The sequence below is a fragment of the Notechis scutatus genome, chromosome 5, assembly GCF_049901735.1.
Source record: "Notechis scutatus isolate UNSWTSFEM ecotype Mainland chromosome 5, rNotScu1.2, whole genome shotgun sequence".
Lineage (NCBI taxonomy): Eukaryota > Metazoa > Chordata > Lepidosauria > Squamata > Elapidae > Notechis > Notechis scutatus.
The window spans coordinates 46,383,031-46,404,539 of record NC_142013.1 but is presented as its reverse complement, the minus strand read 5'-3'; the positions used below and the strand labels follow the sequence as shown (position 1 = coordinate 46,404,539).

General features: G+C 35.6%; 1 protein-coding gene across 1 annotated transcript in view; it reads right to left on the bottom strand.

Moving 5' to 3' along the window:
• Positions 1 to 16,717, bottom strand: part of LOC148130466 (uncharacterized) — a 203,408-nt gene extending 186,691 nt beyond the window's left edge. Inside the window, exon 1 of the mRNA XM_087966662.1 lies at positions 16,454 to 16,717. Within this exon, the coding sequence (XP_087822788.1) occupies positions 16,454 to 16,612 (159 nt within the window). The 5' untranslated portion in view covers positions 16,613 to 16,717. The remainder of the gene's footprint in view (positions 1 to 16,453) is intronic.
• Positions 16,718 to 21,509: the final 4,792 nt, after the last annotated feature.

The following is a 21,509-nucleotide window of genomic DNA, read 5'->3' as shown; positions in this document are numbered from 1 at the left end:
CTAAAGTGACCCTGAGAACACAGATAAAATTCCAAGTGCTTCAACAACCCTCTAAAAGAATGCAAAAGACGATCTGTCTGCAAGGAAAATCAATCCTTCCATTCCCACTATCCTGTCAGAGCTGAAGAAGCTTCTTGGATAAGAAGCAAAACATCTTCAAAGAAAAAACAAGCAAATCCAGTTGCTTCCTGAAAAAGCACCTTTGGGATTATTTCACCATAGTAATTATCTAACAGAATTTTAAGTTGAGTTACAATACTTCCTCAAATTAAGAAAAGCCTGTTCAATGACACAGTGTAGCATAAACCTTATCTTTATGAAAAAGAGAACAAAAAAGAAACTACAGAATGTACAATACCAGTTTAAATGTTCAATACAAGTAGGAATTAATTCAAGATTAATTAATTCAAAGGGTTAAGAACTAAACTATATGCTGTTTTAATGGAATATAAATTCTTACCATTAGATTAACATCAATTTGGGCACATAACCCATATATTATTACAATGGAGGGGAATCAAAATACCTTAGTAATGAAAATTATGATAAAAAACTGTTGGCTTATATTGATTTAAAAAAATAGTGCTATTTGTAACAAAATTCTAGAAGTAATAGATAATAATTAGAGAAGACATATATGACTGATGAAGTCATATGAATATGTTTGTATGTTATTAAATCATTTTATGTTATTTTGTTTTTAGACAATAATAAGAACAAGAGAAAGAATTAAATATAATTGAAAACTTGAAAACTTTTTTTTCTCTTTTCTCCTTCTATCTCTTGGGAGAGGGGCAACCAAACTTGTTTGATCAAACTAATATCTTATAATCTAGGAACAGATGCGGCAATGATGCAATGGTTAGTTAATTAAAATAAAACTATCAAAAAAGACTGTCAGAATCACTGTATGTGCTCCATTACACAAATTCAAACAGATTCCCTTCAAGTCTTAGAAACAAGTTCTTTCAATCTTCTTTGCTTTACTGTCGCAATTCATAATGCCATTTCATGGAGAATGGCAAGCACTTCCTTTTCCAAATATTTAAAGCTCTAATAAGTTTTGTGGTTTTCTTTCTTTTTTCAAATTGGTACTAAGGAGAATCAAGTCAGCTATGAAAAAGAGGATTTAATTAAAATGTCTTTTACAAAACTGATGAAAAGAACTGGCAGCAATTGAAGAAGAAGAGAGAAGTGCAAAGCTAAGCTGTAAACTGAAACACAGGGAACAACTAGAGAAGCCCAACATGCTTTGAATGTAAGTGGAAGTATACCTGTCCAGTTCTGATTACCAGTCCATTAAGATTTTAAATAGCCACTCTTAGCAATAAAAGCTTTCAAGCACTCAGTTCTGATTTAAATTGATTCCATAGGCATGAGGTTCTTTTAATAATGAGAAGACAACTCTGCCTGAAGGCATTAAAAAAAAAACCCTGACAACAGGAATACTAAGTAGTCAGTGAATATAACTTGTGGGATGTGTGAAAATCTTTTCTATCATGCATTTAGATTTGTCTAAACATCAGTGTATGGTTTTAAAAGAAAGAATGCCTAACTTATATAACTTGATATATAAATGGCAAACCTTGCTTAGACTTTGTGAAGCCCAATGGATTAAAATTTATAGAAAAATAGGGAGAGACTTTTCAACTTAATTGGAGTTCCATTCTAGAATAACTTGTTCTTTAAATGAATTTATGTCACAGTAAAAATTATTTAAAAAGTCAACAATCTTATTTGATTATGTTACTTTATTTAAAGAATGCAAAAAGGAACAATGGGGCAAGATTGTAAAGTGGTAATTAAACTTTGTGAATCTTTCTGAATGTTCAATATTTCTGCATAAATATGATGTATAATATTTTTCTTCAATAAATAAGTGGTAAGTATAACATTTTTGATTCATTCGTTTGAGTTCTCTTTACCTAGTTTTAGGACTTTTGTGAAGAACAGTTGAATTCTTAGGTCATATTTATGCAGAAATATTGAGCATTTAAATAATTCACAAACTTTTAAGCACCAATATACATGTAGTCACCATCATATTAAAACAAAGAAGTAGCCAATACAAAGAAAAGATCAATTCAAATATCCTGAGATCTGTAGTCTTCTAGGAGAAGAAGAATTCAAGTGAATATTTAGTACAGTAGACTTTTCAACTTAAATGCTGGACAATACTGCTAGTAGCACAGTAATAAAATAAAATGTGAACAATAAACTTAAATAAAAATGCAGACACTCAAGTGACAAGATCAATTAAATCTTAAAATGCATACATAAACACACCAATTTATCTCAAAGTTTATGCTGTATATAATGCTGTTCCAGGGTCTGAAATAATAAGCTCTATTCTCAAGCAGTTGGAGATTAAGGGTCATACACAGTATCACGCTGTGTGGTAATGCAACAGTTGATAGAGTGGTTAGTAGACTAGGCTTAGATTTTTTCTGGCTCTGATTTATAGTAAGCATGCTGTTTTTTAAACTTTGATTAATGGTTTAGATTCCATATAGTTCTTGGCAACATACATTTATTAACAAACTCGTATGGCATTTCCTGGTTGAAGGACTCTTTAAAAAACAAAAAGGAACTGAAGTTACATTTGTTAAAGTAGAAATGAAGAACAGAACTAATCAGAAGATCTACAATGTATTTGTACAAATCTACTTATTCTACAGTTCTTGAATTTTATGCAGAAAGGTAGGAAAACTATATTTATTCTACCTGAACTAACATTTCTTTCTATCTAATCTGGATTAGTAATAGTATTGAGACATATGTCACAATTCCATTCACCAGAAACTTATCAAAGGTATCTGGAAAAATATATGCCATGATAGAAAGGTTCATAGATGGATAGCCTATCAGGGCCTTACCTAGGTTGGAAGACAAGATAACTTTTCTTTCTCCTGTATCCTCTTTCTTTTTAGTATTGGACTGAAGTCAAATAAGCTAAAATATCAAATTAGTTACACAATCATACAAAATCATTTTTTAAAAAATGAATATTTTTACTCATAACATTAACAAGCCAACTAACAATGAAAGTTAAAAACTATGAAAATTATGAGATATTTATCACAAATAAGTCAATAACAAAAAAAAAAAAAAGAATGAGACCTATGACATGATACCAGTGTTCCAATATTTGAAAGGATGCCACAAAAAAAGATCATCCTATCTTTCAAAGCACCAGAAGGCAAGACAAGAAGCAACAGGTGGAAACTAATCAAGGAGAGAAGCAACCCTGATGGTGAGAACAATAAACCAGTGGAATGGCTTGCCTTCAGAAGTTGTGGGTGCTCCATCACTGGAGGCTTTTAAAAAGAGACTGGACTGCCATTTGTCTGATATGGTACAGGGTCTCCTGCTTGAGCAGGGAGTTGAACCTGAAAGTCCTTCCTACTGTGTTATTCTGTTAAGTCCTATTTTAATAGTAATTTTTCAATTGCTTGACTCCCATTTTTCTGAAGAAAGGGTTTGCATTCTGCCATGATAAAATCAATCTACAAGACAGTAACAAATTCAATTTGATGAAAAATCAGCCACTGATTTTTCACGCTGTGTGGTAATGCAACAGTTGATAGAGTGGTTAGTAGACTAGGCTTAGATTTTTTTCTGGCTCTGATTTATAGTAAGCATGCTGTTTTTTAAACTTTGATTAATGGTTTAGATTCCATATATTAAGAAACATCATCAAATAGTAATACATTTCTTAATTAGTTAACCAAAGAAATATTTTAGTTTTAGAATGAGTTTGTTTCAGATTCATATTTTCTCCCACTAACTTAAGATCCTCTTCTTTTCAGTTAATCTATCTAACGATGACTGACACCTTTCAGTGATCTGGAGCCAGGCAACTCAAGCCAAATTACAACTCTATAGCTACTCATGGCCAACCATCATCTTGATGGACTATGAACATGCTCTAACAATTTTAGATGGCAAGCCATTGATTAAGAGCTGCAAGCTGATTTCTCAGCCTTACCCAGAAATACATTATTGAGCCACTCTGCACACTTTTTCCAACCAGCCAGGTATCTCAGATGTTACATAACAATTCCAAAGTTCAAAATGGTCTTTTCTTTAGTCAGATTCAGTGCCCCTCCAACAGCCATTACTGAAGAAAGTTACAAAAAAATTCCCTTCAAAGATTGTGTCCATGTGATGGTGGAAAAATTGAATTGTGAGAACATGTTATGCTCTATTGTGCCAGGAGCTATTACTTCAACTTCTTATTAAATACATGGATTTATTTTAACCAGAAATGCTATTATCAGAACAATCTGAAACATTTCTCTGACCATTGCCAAGTACTGATCAGTAATTTCCTCTTTATGTTGTAGGATTCTAACCAGGAGTGGGATTCTACCATTTCGCACCTATTCGCTAGAACTGGTTGTTAACATTCTAAGCAGTTCAGAGAACCGGTTGTTAGAAGAAATTACTGGCCTAATCCTGTAAGGAAGGCAGGAAACATTCAGGTGTTGCTTACAGAAACTTCCTCTCCGTTAACCCTTATTACATTCTTGGCAAGACTAGACTTCCTGTCTCAGGAATGTCTCTGGAGTTTTTTTCACTTCCTTTGCTGGTACTTTGCTTGTGTGGAGTGACCATTCAAAGTTACAATGGCACTGAAAAAAGTAACTTATGACCATTTTTCACACTTACAACTGTTGCAGCATCCCCACAGTCATGAGAGGCCAGGCGAGGAGATGCGTGCATCAATGTGGGTGATATTGAGTTGGACACACCCAGCCAATAACATGACCACCAAGCCATGGCTACCCAGTCACATGTCCACCACGCCATGCCCACCACCTAAGCCATGCCCACAGAACTGGTTGTTAAAAATTTGAACCCCACCCCTGATTCTAACTCCTTTTAGATATTTTAGTCATTTTAATGTGTGCATACGTAGAAATGTGTGTGTGTGTGTGTGTGTGTGTGTGTGTGTGTGTGTGTGTATTCTCTTTTTCTATTTTAAATAACTCTGATTTCTGTATTTTACCTGCTGGTCTGTGACCAAATAAGGATTTGAAGTTAAATGTGGATTCAGGTGAGGCTGTTCAACTGCCAATCAATTACATTAAATTACCTGGTAACTTCATTTTTCCACAACAATTTTTCCTTCCCACCATTAATTCCATCATGGCATCACCATGTATGGCTTTGAAGAAAATTAGCATTCTCATTTACAGATTGATAACCATTTCAGTTGATAATGATGTTCTGTGGAAGCATTTTTTTGCATGTTAATATATACAATCAAGTTAATAGACACATTCATTAAGGAGTCAAGTATGGTTGCATTCTTGTCATCTTATTTGACATTGGTACTGATCTTTACCAAATGGGAATTCCATTTTCTGACTAAGGTCCACTAAGCATTTATTGTATATGCTCATAATACATTTTATCTGGTTTGCAAAGTTGCACCCAAAGTTGGTTTGCAATTATGTATCATTACTATTATAATGAGGATGATTGTCCAGATACAAACCAATTCAGTTTAATCCTTGGGAAGCTGTCAAATCTTGGTTTATAACCACATAAACATATGCCATAACTTGTAGAGCTGGAAAAAATACTGCGTGTGTGTGTGTGTGTGTGTGTGTGTGTGTGTGTGTGTTATTTTTCATAATAAATGTAAAGATAAGAAAACATGGTATATAGTCCTGGTATCATCAAAACAAGAGCTATTGTGTAATTTATTTCTTTTTCTGTACTATACAGGAAGGAGAGACAGTTGGCATTATTCAAGCATTTGCTAGATCCATTATGGCAAACCTGTGGCATGCATGCCAGAGGTGGCATACAGAGCCCTCTCTGTGGGCATGTGTGCCGTCACCAGTTGGTCTTCTGGTTTCTGGCACTGATTTCTGCACATGCCGGCCAGATGGTCTTCGGTTTCCAGAGCTCTGGCACACATGAAGACCAGCTGGCCAGCACTTGCATGCGCTCTGGCCAGCTAGTCTTCGGTTTCCGGTGCTCCGGAGCATGCACTTGTGCACATATGCACACATGCACATGCATTCCAGTTTGGGCACTCGATGCTGAAAAGGTTCACCATCGCTGGACTAGATACACATTATATAAGCCCTGTCCAGCACAAAACTTAGTGCATCCTTGCCCTCATACTGGTTACACAAAAATGAATCATACCAGCACCATTGTCATTCATATATGCTGATCTGTTAAAATAATGAATGCAATGTAAAACTATCTAAGTGCTAAGATCAATGGTCACTTCTTGCCCTTTGATTAAATACCAGACAACCACAGATTTTACCACCAATGAAGATAGAAAACTCCAGTTAGGATATTCATTCTCATAGCTGAGTGGTGCATTAAAGCATTTCAATAAAAAAGCAAAAGGTTACCTTGCCAGCTCAACTGTAATGGAAGCTAGCATAGATGCTGCACTTATAATTATTAATTTAACAAAAGCTGTCAGCAACACCTTTGCAAAACATTTCAGAAAAAATATCTTTCAACATTCTACCTCCTATTTCTTGGAAGACTATGTGACTCTTCTGACAGTTTATCAAGTGGTGGGATTCAAAAAAAATTACTAACGGTTCCGTGGGAGTGGTGGGCATGGCATGGCTTGGTGGGCATGGCAGGGGAAGGATACTGCAAAATCCCATTCCCTCTCCACCCCACTAACCTGCTTTCCAGCTCTGTTCTCCTGTGCAGGGCAATGAAAGAAGACCCAGCCAATCAGCTGGAACTCAGGAGGCAGAGAATAGATGGGAGTAGGGCCAGACAGAGGTGGAAATTGCCAGTTCTCTGAACTACTCAAAATTTCCGTTACCAGTTCTCCAGAACTGGTCAGAACTTGCTGAATACCACCTCTAAGTTTATCCAAAAAAGAGGGGGAAACTCATAATATGTAAAAACAGGATTGTAGATAGATATTGTTGATCCTTAAACATACTTAATGATCTGAAATTGCATTGTCCTTCCACAATTACCATTGCACCAGCCTTCAAATTTGAGAAAAATAAAATAAACTGCATTTTATCTCTCTGAAATTTTGCATTGTTTTGTCCTTCATCTGAATCCATGACAGAAGACAGACAATGTCTAATTCCTGCCAAACCATTAATAGCATGACCAATTTCTCTTGCATTCAGTCAAAAATACAAAATAATTTTTCTTCATTGCACTCTGCAGTGCCCAACATTTTTTTTCTCCCACCAAGAATTAGCTCCTGGATGGTCATAATTGACACTTTAACCTAATGTACTTTAGAGGAAGAGATGAGGAAGGAGGGAGGAAGAGAAGGAGGGAGGGGAAAAAGAGAAAATATAATTCAGGGGATATTCTTTTAGCTTCAGGATCATATAGAAAATCTCTGAAAATATTGCATAATAACTATTGTGCAAGGAATTGTCTGAAACATCAAAAATGACTAACTATGTTGTGATATTTTGCATGAAACCAGATACTGTATGCAGATAGAACCAAAGCAAGTTAGATTTAGGCTCAAAAAAAATCAGTGCAAACCAGATATTCAAGAAAAAAATACTATAAAATACTGCTAGAATATAGCATGTTGCCCTCATCAACAGGTTCATGATATACTGGCTAGAGATTAGAAATGATAAATGTATACATTATTATAAGACATAAAGCTACTTTGTGTGATTTATAAAAATAAATACTGTACCATCCTGCTTTTTGCCTCATCCAAGACTACAGGGAAAGCCAAACATGGATTTTTGCCACCTATACTTGGAATTCAAATCTAAAGAGGGAGGGAGGGAGAAAGGAAGGAAGGTCAAAGAGAAGACAGGATGTGCTAACCAATTATAAAAAAAACCTTTTTGTTGGTCACATCAAACTGAGAAATATACTTAGAAAAACTGGACTCGCAGAATATCTCACTGTCTTCATGAGAAATTAATATACAGGTCAGAAGGACACATTACAGACAGAACATGGTGTAGTACACAGGTCCCATGTTGGTAAAGGAGTGTGATAAGGCTGCATACTCCCCTTATTTATTTAATCTAGATACAGAATATAATATTAAGGGAAACTGGATGGGAAGAAAATGAGTGTGATTTTAAAATCAGCAGAAGGAACATTAGTAACCTGTGTTGTGGTGATAACATTTCTCTGATAGTTGAAAAAGCAAAAGATCTGAAAACCTTAGTACTAAAAGTCAAAGACCACAGTGGAAACATGAGGTTAAAACTAAATATAAAGAAGACCAAACTAATGACAACAGGTAGACCTAACAGCCTTTGAATTCATAGTGGAAGTGGTGGATAATGTCTGTTTTTTAGGATCAACCTTCAATATCAAAGGAGTAAGCAGTCAAGAAACACTGCACAGATTATGCTCAGTAAAGCACCCATAAATGCTTTGGAAAAGATGTTCAAATCCCAGGACATGTCTAAACCTATAAAAATCAAGATTGTGCAAACTATATTATTCCCTATGACATTCTATGGAAGCAAAAGTTGGACTTTAAAAATGTAGAATAAAAGAATTATCATCTTTCAGCTCTAGTGTTGACGGAGACTCCTAAAAATACCACAGGCAATGAAGAAACACACTGAACAATCATTGAGTAAATCAACCCAGAGTTCTTACTTAATACACAAAGGACCATGCTCAAATTACACTACTTGGAATATATTATGCAAAGACCCACCTTTATGAAAAAGCTCTCATTCTGGGAAGGAAAGAAAGACAAGAAAATGCTCAGCAGCAAGAATGGGCTCAGTTATGCTGGCAATGAATGCACTGTTGGCAGACTTGAAAGAACTGGAGAGGGATAGATCATCATGGACAAAATCTGTGTGTTTGCTAGGAGTTGAAAATGATTTGATGATAAATAATCAATCAGTATTTTACATTGATAGTTGTATGATCAGGATTTTAACCTTAAACATTTCATATGTGTTGGTAAAGTTAGTGCCATAATAATTCAGATATGAGTTTATATCAGGGATCCCCAACCTGCAGTCTATGGACTGCACCAGGCCGCAGCATGCCAAAAACTGGGCTGCACAAACAAGCAAAGTCCCAAGTGCAGGAGGAAGGCAGCATGCAAAAGGCAGGCCCACTCTGGTCCATGGAAAAAACCTCTCTCCATGGAACCAGTCCCTGGTGCCCAAAAGGTTGGAGGCCACTGGTTTATATTACTTTATCAGGTTAAAGGTTTGTTTTTTTCCTGACAAAAAAGAAAAAAATACAATTGTAAAACTTTTAAGTTATCTAAATTGGATGTAGGCTAAATTAAGAAACAATTTGTCACTGTTTTGTGGAGTTTTTTTTTACTATTAATACTAGTATTTTCATGGATACAAAAAGCTTAATGCTGTTCATGTAAAAATATGCAATAATTAACAACAAACATATTTTAAAAAGAATTTTATTAAGAAGCATTAAACTGTCCCTCTGTATTAAAATAAATTATGTTATTAAACAGCAACAGATTGCTGCTTAAGCATTTTCCTTGCCAACATTTATCTAAATGTATGTGCAAATTAAAATGTAACATATTTACAAATTTAAGGCATTGGATTTAAGGATGAGCACAAATACACATTTTGCTTTATATGAATAATGTATTATCAGTAGGGTATTTTTTTAAAAAAATGTTTAACACAATATTTCAGTTATTTAAAATATGAAATTCATTCACAACAGACAGTGTGAATGACCCTAGAACTTAAGTTTCATTAGCTTTTTTCATAAAGTAGCACTAAAAAGACACAATCTCAACAAAGCCAATAAGTTCAACCATAAAAAAAAATTCAGTATTCCCTAAGGCCATGGTTTGGCTTGATTTAATGGTATGGAAATGAGATTTATCTAACTGTGTTATTATTATTATTATTCCCACAGTCTATATATAGTATAGGACTAGTAAATTAAAATACTTTACTAATAGTATATAGACTAAGAAAAAAGTATTTAGTTGGTACTGGTTTGAAGGATTATCTGTAAGGTTTCAGATCAATGAATGGAAATTAAAAATTAAGAGGAAGAAAAAGATTGACTTATATTTAATATAAAAGGAAACTTGAAGTTCTAATGTAAAATAAAATACCAACTAAACATGAACCCTTTTAAAATCAGTAGTAGTGAAAACTGTCTCTCTTAATAGTAATCCAATGGTAGAAATGTAACAAAGATAACTGTTCATTTTCTCATTTATAAACTGCTTTTAGATTTGATCTCTTAACTAGGCAATCTCTTAACTGAGTTTCTACTATCTCAGATAAATAATAAAAGCCTAGTCCATCATAATACCACTGAAAAGGAAAGCAAAAAATCCAAGAAGAAACCAGCATGGTTGCACAAAGTTCTCTGATAAATTGAAAAACAAAAAGGTCAAGTACAAAAAATGGAAAGAGAGACACATAACTAAGGCAGAATATCAGCAGATAGCTCAAATCTGTGAAGATCAAGTCAGGAAAGCAAAAGCTCAGAATGAACAAAGTCTTGCAATAAAATTCAAAGAAAGTTTCTTTCAACATATAAATAACAATAAAAAAGTGAAGGAAACAGTCAGTCCACTAAAAAGAGAAGATGGCAAGGAAGTAACAGGCAAGTAGAGAGAAAGCAGAGCTTCCTAACTTATTCTTTGCATCAGTCTTCACATAAAAAGACCATAGTTCAGCCTACCAAAAACATAACGCTAAAAGACTAGAAAGATAAATTAAAATAAGCAAGAAAACTGTAAGAGAACATCTGTCTGATCTTGACAAATATAAATCACCGGGACCTGATATCATTTCTTTTAAAAAATCCTGGAGCACTGGGAGCTACCTGAGGATTAGAAAATAACTGATGTGATGCCCATCTTCAAAAGAAAAAAAACAGACCCTGGAAACTGCAAAGCAGTCAGCCTACTTTCAATACCTAGAAAGATACTGGAAAATATCTGCAAACGTCTATGGTAGAAACAAATAAAGTTATAACTAGAAGCCAGCACGGGTTTGTTAAAAACAGATCATGCCAAACCAATCTTATTTCATTCTCTGACAAAATGACTAAATTAGTAGAAGAGAAAATGCTGTGGATATAGAATACTTAGATTTCAGTAAGGCGTTAAACAAAGTAGACCACAACCTACTTCTTGTTAAGCTAGAAAAATGTGGGATAGACAGCATCACCACCAGATGGATTTGTAACTGGCTGACAAATCATAATCAACAGGTAGTCCTTAATGTAGTAACATCTAGCAGCAGCCGCCAAAAAAGCTAATACAATCCTTAGTTGTATAAACAGAGGCATAATCAAAATCACATGATGTATTAGTTGTTGTTAGTTGCAAAGTCATGTCCAACCCATCCCATGGACAATGTTCCTCCAGGCCTTCCTGTCCTCTACCATCTTCTAGAGTCCATTTAAGCTCATCCTACTGATTTAGTGATTCTATCCAGCCAAATCATTCTGTTCTCCAGTGAGTCCTTCCTTCTGATTAGGTGGCCAAAGTATTTGAGTTTCATCTTCAGGATCTGGCCTTCTAAAGACCAATCAGGATTGACCTCCACTAGGACTGACCTGTTTGATCACCTTGCAGTCCAAGGGACTCACAGGAGTCTTCTCCAGCACCATAGTTCAAAGGCCTCATTTCTTTGGTGCTCAGCCTTTCTTATGGTATTAGTACCATTTTATAAAACCTTAGTAAGACCACACCTGGATATTACATCCAATTTTGGTCACCACATTATAAAAAAGATGTTGAGATTTGGGGAAAAGCGCAGAGAAGAGCAACTAAGATGATTAAAGGCCTGAAGACTAAATCATTTGAAGAACGGCTGCAGGAATTGGATATGGCTAGTCTAGACAAAAGAAGAACTGATAACAGTAATCCAGTATTTCAGGAGCTGCCACTAAGAAAGGCAAGACAAGAAACAATGGATGGAAACTAATCAAGGAGAGAAGCAACCTGGAATTAAGGAAAAATGTCTTAACAGTGAGAACCAGTGAGAAACAGTGGAAAAAGTTGCCTTTAGAAGTTGTGGTGCTTCATCACTGGAGGATTTTAAGAGGAAACTTGACAGTCACTTGTCTGAAATGGTTTAGGGTCCCCTGCCTGAGCAGGGGTTGGATTAGAAGATCTCCAAGATACCTTCCAGCTCTATTCTGACTGATTCAAATGCATGTTAAACATTGCCTTCTAAAATAACTTCACTGGTTCTATGGGCTATGTATGGGACTGGAATTCATTTTCTAACAAAATAGAATAGAATTCATACATACATGCACACACACACACACAAAAACAACAACACCGCACACCACATTTTTATATTACCTATCTCATCTAAGGGACTCTGGTGGTATACAATAAAAAATATAACAGGGAAAGATACCTAATGGGGGCGGGATTCTGATAGCTTAATGGTTATTTGGAACAATCCAGATCCTAATGTATTATATTTTGGTTAATTTAAGGTGAAGGATTCAAACCTTTCTTCCACAGCAATTATAATCAAAAACATCTAATTTAGCATGTGTCCACTGCAAACTAGCAAATCTAGTTGTGTTATTCCATTGCATCTACAGAAATTACACAGATTAAAAACAAAACAAAGATAATAACTGTTTCCTAATATAAACTGACAGAACTTTCTAATCACCATAGTTTGTAAACATTGTATTCAGATTGGCAATTTCTCCAATAAGGATATATATGGATTAATTTACAATTCATTTATCTTCAGTGACTCCAAAACTGATTTCAGACACCAAAAGAGATTTTCTACTGTGTTCCTTGGTTTAACAAATAGAACAGATAAATCTCTCTATAATGTACATACAGGGAAACAAGACAAACTAATAAAAGTGCTAAAATATATGATAGGGAAGCTGAATGATGAAATAGTTAAGCAAAGCACTCTCTGGACTTGCCTATTTTAATACTTACTTTCGATTTGGGTATGTAGTCTGATGAAAAGAAGGACTAGGGGTGACATGATAGTAGTGTCCAATATCTCAGGGGCTGCCACAAACAAGAGGGAGTCAAACTATTATCCAAAGCATCTGAAGGTAGGACAAGAAGCAATGGGTGGAAACTAATCAAGGAGAGGAGCAACCTAGAACTAAGAAGAAATTTTCTGACAGTTAGAACAATTAATTGGTAGAACAATTTGCCTCCAGAAATTATAGGTGCTGCAACACTGGAGGTTTTTAAAAAGATGTTGGACAACCATTTGCCTGAAATGGTATAGGATTTTCTGCTTGAACTTAAGTAGACTGAAGTAGAAGAACTTCAAGGTCCCTTCCAACTCTATTATTCTGTTCTGTTCTGATTTCTACTATTAGGGCTACTATGTATATACAGGTAATTCTCAATTTATGACTGGTCGCTTAATGACTATTCAAACTCAGCAGAACCTTCACTATTTATGAACCATTTTTGAAGTTATAAAAGTCACATACATCATTATGGTCACAAAATTGCATTTTGGGCATTTGGCTATCAGCTCACATTTATGGCCATTGGAAGCATCCTGTGGTCATGTGACCATGATTTGTGATGATCTTTTTGTAAATTGGCATTTACTTCCAGTTTCAAGCAAAAAAATATCCATTGGGGAAAATTGACTTTGCCCACCCACAATATCTTACAATTCCAGGCTCATGGTCAGAAGGGCTACCTATATACAGATGATCTTACAGAACTGAATTTTCTACTTTTTTTTCTCCCATCCAAATTATCTTTATGCCAATCAGGTTAATTTCAATCCCATATCTAGGCCAGAAATCAAGTTGAGATGAATCCAAAGTCTGAAGTCTAGAGCCAAAAATTCATTACTTGTTCCAACTTCTTATGCAAAAGTTCATGTCTGATCTTAGCAACTAAATATTAAAAGAATTTAAAATACTGTATATTATTGCATGTATATCACCTTGTTCATTCTAAAAAAATACTCGCACACCTTTTATCTCCCTGTTTGTATGAAAAAAATGATATTGGAAGCTTTTGATTTCTATAGCTTAGTATAAGACAGAAAGAATTCTTCAAATATGAAAATAAGTTTAATGTACAAGTGGATAATAATATGCATATGTACTTGGCTTTAAATACTTAATTTGAAAAAACTACAATGTTTATTGAATAATGGTTATTTACAATCTGTATTTTATCTCCCTGTTGAAAATAAAAATAATTTTTAGATGAAAGCAGAAAGTCAAAACGTTTTGAAAATGCAAACACTGAAAACAGTATCAGTATTTTTAAAGGTATATCTTCCTGCCATTATGCATTTAATTAGGATCTAATGTATTTTATATTAAATAGCAAAAACTTTTGAGTTTAGCATCCTGTGACTTTCTTAGCATTAGATGTTTCTGAACCACAGCTGAAAAGAGAATAGGTCAGGAAATATTTTTTATTCAAATAATTCCAATAAAATATAAATGCTTTAAAAATTGCAAGCAGGTCAACAACATTTCTATCCATCTAGTTGAGTTTTATTTTGCTTCCTACTGTATTTTGTGAAACTATATATTGACTACATTGTGTTGCCTTTGGTGCTTCCAAACTTTTGAAATTAACCACAGTTGTCAATGAATAATACACCATAGTTATATTATCTGGAAAATCTCTCTGCTGAAAGAGTTTTCACTGTTAAATATAATTATTGGCATGCACATGTCCTAGGTATGAAGAGCTAAGAGCAAGCCAAAGAATTGCCTTCAATTTTATTCTCAATCCCATCACCATCCTCATCCACTCTGTTTGCTGGTTTTCATCATGTGACACACTCAATTAACTTTTGAAAAATTTCTTATCCTTTTTACTCCCTTTTATATTTTCAAGTTTTCAGGTTCCCAGAAAGCCTAATTTATAACATGGAGGAGGTTGCAGTTTTCTGGCACAAGCAATTGTGCAGATGTTATTCCTTAAGGAACACTATCTTGATTGCCTTTGTGAATAATGACTCAGAGCTGGTTGGCATAGTGCCAAGAGTTCTCTCATAGCTGAATGTATAAAACTACTCTCCTACTGAAATAAGACCCCCAGTAGGATAATATATTATTACGCATGATTCAAATTACAGGATCTGCAGAGGGAACTAGTGGCTGAATAAGGATAAGCGCAAATGGAATACTGATGATGGCATGATGGAATCTATCATGCATTGAAAGAGCCATTATTTTTTTGCATTTAAATCCTCCATATCTTCTTTTTCTTCAAAGGGACTATGCTGTATAGTTGATTATATAAATACATACTGTAAATTAATCATTTTACATATCCAAATGATTTCTGCCACATTTTCATTTCAAAATAAAGTTGTGTTTCTTGCCAAGCATTGCAACCCATGAGCTCTAATTTAATAAAATAATCTGGAATTATTCTCTATCTGATCCAGTTACAGCTGCTTGGATATTGTAGAACAAAACTTGCCTTGTTTTGAATTGAAATCTCTGTATTCTACATCATTCTGGGATGTTTTTAAATCCCTCGCACAACAAATTACTACACCCACAAAGAACTAAATCCACATGTTTGACACATCATTGGTTTCTCAAGCGTTTTCCTTTTTAAAGAAGCCTTGTTCAAGAAGCTATGCATGAAAAAGGAAGGGAGGGAAATAAGGTATTGAGTATGTTTTTCTATTTGCTAGGGGGAAAAAAATCTCATCCAGGGGGACAGCTATTATTTGAGATATTAATATGCAAGTGTTGAACACATAGTCAACTACAGAGTCTATCTATCCTTGCTTAAAATAGCCCCAAGCCAGCTCTCGTTTTAACTCTTTTCACACACACGCTCTTGTATTCAGTTATTCTAGCAAAAAAGGATGCTAATCAGGTGCATTGTGTTGGAGTAGGAGGAGTGAGAATAAAATTTGTTCAGAAATGGCCTCAGTCCTATTCATTAATATAGTGACATCTTGGCTGAAAAGTGGCAGAAAATAAAACATAGTACTGAACTTGGTTCAAATGTGACAGATGCTGCTAAGAGAAAGCACAGCATGTAAGCGGGGAGGGGGTGCCACAAGAGAAGTCTGAAAGCAAAGAAATGCTTAAGTGGGGTTGTATGAAGATGCAGAGATTGTCTGCGGTAGCACTTGCGTTACCTTGCGTTACCTTCAAAGCCTTGAAAATATTACAATGCAAGAAGCTGAGGCAGAGTGGGAAGGTGGTAAACTGCACACAAGAAGAAGCATTTTTAAAAGCAGATGCTCATTTCATTATATACAAAGAAAAGCCATTTTTACAAAGAAAGAAACGCTTTCTGTGGAAAAAATAAACAAATACACAGTACCCACGTTAGCAGCACCTCCCTCCTGAGACAACAGTTTTCACAAAATCCCATAGCATCTGGGAAAATGAAGCCACCATTTTGCATAGTGATTCAAATTATGCTGATAGAATAGTTAATTGAGAGACCTAATCTCAGGGAGGGGGGAAAAAGATACATTAAATAAAGTTCATTACTCTATGATGTAAATGAGTTTCTCACCAATGATGTCAGTGATTGGCTGAGATGTGGAGCTGGTTTCGAAGAGTGCAGCATGGCCGGATTGGCTGCTAGCTCTTCTGGTGACTGCCTGCTTGGGCAGCTCTTGAACCAGACACTTTTCTCCCACTCTTGTTGTCGTACGAAGGAAATCTTGTTCATCCCAGCTGTGTCTCCATAGTAGTGGCACCCTATGAGATTCTCCCTCCTGCTTCTCACAGCTCATCTGTAAGGCGGTCGCTGCTGTGAAATACCAGCCTTTGGCACGGAGCCCAGACTACGTTGTTAGATCCGTCCATAATACAGAAAAGACATTTCTTTTAATAGCAGTTTGTTCACCAAATTACTTTCACGGAATGATTAATAATGTCCCAATTGGAAATGGTTTGTGTACTTTGAAATTATGTCACTCACAAACTTTCTAAAATACACGAAACAGCCTACAGTATAGGAGAGCAGCATGAGCTTGCATAGAAATCACAAAAAAGCAAGCAGGCTTGATGCCTCTTTGTTTACCTTGATTATAGAATTCTTCATTTTGTTCTAAGAACTGTGACTGATTTCTTGGCAGAGACCCAACCATTTTGATTATGACTGTTGTTGCTTTGCAAAAGAAAAAAGAAAAGTAAACGGGAGTGGGGGGAGTTAAATCGCCATCATTCTCCCATTTGCATCAAAGTGGGTATTTTTTTTCTCCCTCTATTCAAGACATGGGATTCTCAATTAGTATTCTGTTTTAGTATGTCACCAAAAGAAGGAAATGATATCCAAACCACCCCTGCAAATAAATAAATAAATCTGAAAGGCAGGAGAAGGAGGGGGAACCCTACAGCGTGTACATCTCAGCTGTCTTGAGGGAGGAGGGGGAGAGAGAGACACACACACACGGAGAAAGAGGGAGAGAAAAGAAGAAGAAGAAGAAGAAGAAGAAGAAGAAGAAGAAGAAGAAGAAGAAGAAGAAGAAGAAGAAGAAGAAGAAGAAGAAGAAGAAGAAGAAGAAGAAGAAGAAGAAGAAGAAGAAGAAGAAGAAGAAGAAGAAGAATAATGCAGTGATATTAACTTTGCCAGACAATAGAGTACCTACAGGCTTTCCTCCAGACAAGTCTTTTATAACCACTGAGTATTATATGCTACAGACAGTGGCCAATCAGAAAGCTCCTTTCTACAGCAGTGACACAATAGGTGCAACTGGCCATTCTGTCCTCCTAGACCCTGACAGCAGTTCAGGTTCACTTACGGTGCATGGGAATCTGGGTCCTCCTTTAATATTTCAATTTAAAATGCCACTACCATTGTTTTTAATGCAATTATATCAGTCTAATTACTGGGTACGAGCAGCAGTACTACCGATCAGAAAACAGCACATTGGCATTGCGTCATACAAATGTGCACAAATCTCCCTGATTATTTCATTAAATAAAATTCATTAGATGCTGATGCTCTACCCACACCCCAATTCATTAGCCCCTTTTCTTTCATGATTTCCATGTTTGGATTAATTATACTTAGGTACATTTTTTATTTTTCAATCAATATATATTTTGCCAATCTTTCTTCCTTTTCCTTTCCTGTCCCTTCCCCCATTTTGAGCTATTCTTGGTCAAAGAAGAAATGAAAGCCAATGAGGTTTCACATCAGCCAAAAAAGATAGATGGGAAAGAAAACCCCATTTCAGTTCCCAACTAGATTTTGGAAATAAATCTGCAGATTTAAGAAAATATTACTACCGGCAACAAAGTTACATTAAACACCTCATGTGCTTGATAATTAACTGCCTCCATAATATCAGCCTGGGAAACCACTCATGTAACCAAAAGATTAAATCATCACTTTTTAACATATTAGTTCAATATAATTGCTATTGTTCAAGGAAGAGAAAGGGCAGGAAGAAAAGTTGTAATGCTATTTTTTTTATTCATGGGATTTACATATTCATGAAGAGAATAGCTATTACGATCACTGATGGATTATCCAGAATTGATATTATTAGCATTTCCACACATACAGTTCTAGAAAGAATATAATATAGCATAAGAAGAAATTATCTGGCTTTTGTTTAAAATATCAAAATTGTTATGGTTTACAAATGTAAACACAGGGGAAAATGGCATCATTATTAACCTCCCTTGCCAGCAATAAGAACATGTTTAGATCCTTTTCCCCAATGCCTTTGTCATAACCAATCCCATCATTCCAGAATAACAGATTAACATTTTCTTTTCTGCTTCATTTTAGAGACCATTTTAAATGTTTTTCCAGTCAAATCCTGTCATTGTATCTTGAGTTAATTTCACAGCATGAATTGTTGCAAACTCATCTGAAAGAATGCCTATTCTTTGATAATTTAAGCATTTAGAAAATAACCTGAAGTACATTTCAACTCTGTCAAGTTGTGCAGTCCATCTTGTGTATTTTGTCTCACAAAGCAGAATTCTTGATTTTTATATAATTTATACAAAAAGAAGATACAATATTCATGTTTATTTCAATTATTCTATATCAATGATATAGTTACCCAAATTACAATTCAGTGGACAATTAAAAATAAATCAAAGTTTCATATTAATCCAAGCATAAATAACACAAAAGAAAGTTAAGTCAATGTGTGTAGCAAAAATTGGAAATACTATTCAAATTAGTTGTTCCCCAAGTGATTAGAACTAGGAAAAGAAAAACAGAGTTGCTGTCATATGATTTCTCATTTAATAACTGCCTCACTTAATGATAGACCTGTCAATCCCAATTATGGGTACTAGATGGGGATTACTATATATCATTTTAAATCTGTAGATGTCATCTTCAATACCCTGACAGGAGAGTGGGAGGCTACCTCTAATTCTTTCCCTCTTTCCCTTTTTCTCTTTGCTGTTATCTTTAAACATATTATTTTCAAAAGAGGTTGGGGTGAAGCTCATTTAATTCACATTTTAATTTAAACTTAATTTTTATTACAAAAGCTACACAGAAATCAAAGCATTTTCAAATGTTGTAATGCTATTTGCACCTAAAAAATAAAAGGTATGCAGTTGGGGGATGGGATCTTATAAAAACACATTACAATAAATAGTCTGTAACATGCATATAATAGAAAGAATATATTAAAAGATGCAGTTCAAGAGAAAGTGTACCAAAACTACACATGCATATTTTTGTGCAAATTGCTCCAGAAACAGGACAAAATCAACTTTCAGCTGGAAAACACGAAACTGAACAAAATTGAACTTACATGATAAACTACAGAAATGGTGTTTATCTATTTCATACTATCTATGGATTGTTTAATATATTGAGCCTAAAGAAGGACTCAATAACTTAGTGTGGATAAAAATAAAACAAAACAATTTGATGATCCTGGCTTCAAGTAATATTTTTTTGTGAGATTCAGTCTAGAACTTGTTATTTTTGCCATCAGTGGGATGCATAATAGTTATCTCCAGCATCACACTTCAAAGGCATCCAGTATTCCCCTCTGTCTTTTTCTAAGTCCATGTTTTCCAGTTATAAGTAGCAGTGTACCGTATTTGCCGGCGTATAAGACGACTTTTTTGCCCTGAAAAACATGCCTCCAAGTGGGGGGGTCGTCTTATACGGGAGGACTCGACTCCCACTTCGAGCTTGAGTTGCAGCCGGGAGGAAGGCTGGGGGAGCGGTGTGTGTGTGTGTGTGTGTGTGTGTGTGTGTGTGGCGGGTGTCACTCGCCACGCGCTGCGCAACCTTTCCCCCTCTTCCTTCCTTAGCGGTGTGGGGAGGAGAGGATTCGAAGATCCTCACGTGCGGCGTACTTTTCTTTTTCTTTTTCTTTTTGCACGCAGGTTTTGCATGCGGGCGGCTGTAGGTTAAGGATGGGGAGCCCCGGGTGGGTTATCAGGTTTTACGGTGCTTCCAACATGTGCGAACGGTGGGAGAGTGGAGAAGAGAGCGAGCGAGCGCCCGCTGTGTGAAATCCTGCCGTCAAAGCAACACTGGGGAGGCAGGGTATAAATTTACCAGGTTAATGTAGCAATGGTGATTAATGCCCAGAACATTGTTTGCGGGTATTGGGGGTGTGTGTGTGTGTGTGGTGGTGGTGAGGAGAGGTTGTCCTTTGAATGCGGAAAAGTAGGTGTGACCTTGTGTAGGAAAATAAAGAGATCCTTTTTAGCGTGTTTGGCTTCTTTGCCTCCCCTCGTTCGTTTTGACGTGGAGATAATGGCCTTCGGGCGGGAGGGAAGAAAACGGTAGCTGGATCATTTCAAATTTCACTTACTCTCCTGCCTCACTTCAATATGTCTGAGCGACTCCAGATACTGGAAGACTTTTTGAATGAAAGTGTTACCTCCATTTTTTTTTTTTTTAAAGAGGGCCACTTGGGGAAAAAAAGATTCTAAGGAATTCCTTGTTTCTTGATTAAAGAGAAGGCATTGAATATACTGTTCCTTGGCAGCCTTTTCAGTGTCCGGGTTTTTTGTGTGTGTGTGTGTGTGTGTGTGTGTGTGAGAGAGAGAGAGAGAGAGAGAGAGAGAGAGATCAACTGTATTGAGAAGAGAACGTTTCCTGTGTTCTCATTTTATTTACAACATATTTTACGCTTAATGGTAAGCAATGAAAAATATTTTTAAAACTCATTTCTAAACTCCATAGCTATTTGCATATTCTTGGTTCAAAATTGGATTAGCTCATTTCAAAATTGTCCAAAGCAGAAAAGTGCGTCAAAAAAAAAAAAAAAGTGCAAAAGTGGAAGGTGTGTGGAAGAGGGGGTAGTCTTATACGGCGAGTATATAACAAACTCTATATTTTGAGTGGAAATGTTGGGGGTCATCTTATACGCCCAGTCGTCTTATACGCCGGCAAATACGGTATATTAAATTGGCCAGATATGCAACAACCTAGCATAAGTAATGTTATCTTACACTAAAATGGGAGAACAAATAATCACTAGAAAAAGATTTGAGAGTAGTTCACACCAAAATGAATATTACATAATGCATCTGGATTTTGTAAATGCTGTCAAAATCGTGGTCGGGGTTAGTTGCTTTCAGCCTTGGCACGGTGGCTGATTGTCCCTGCGGTTCTGGAAGGT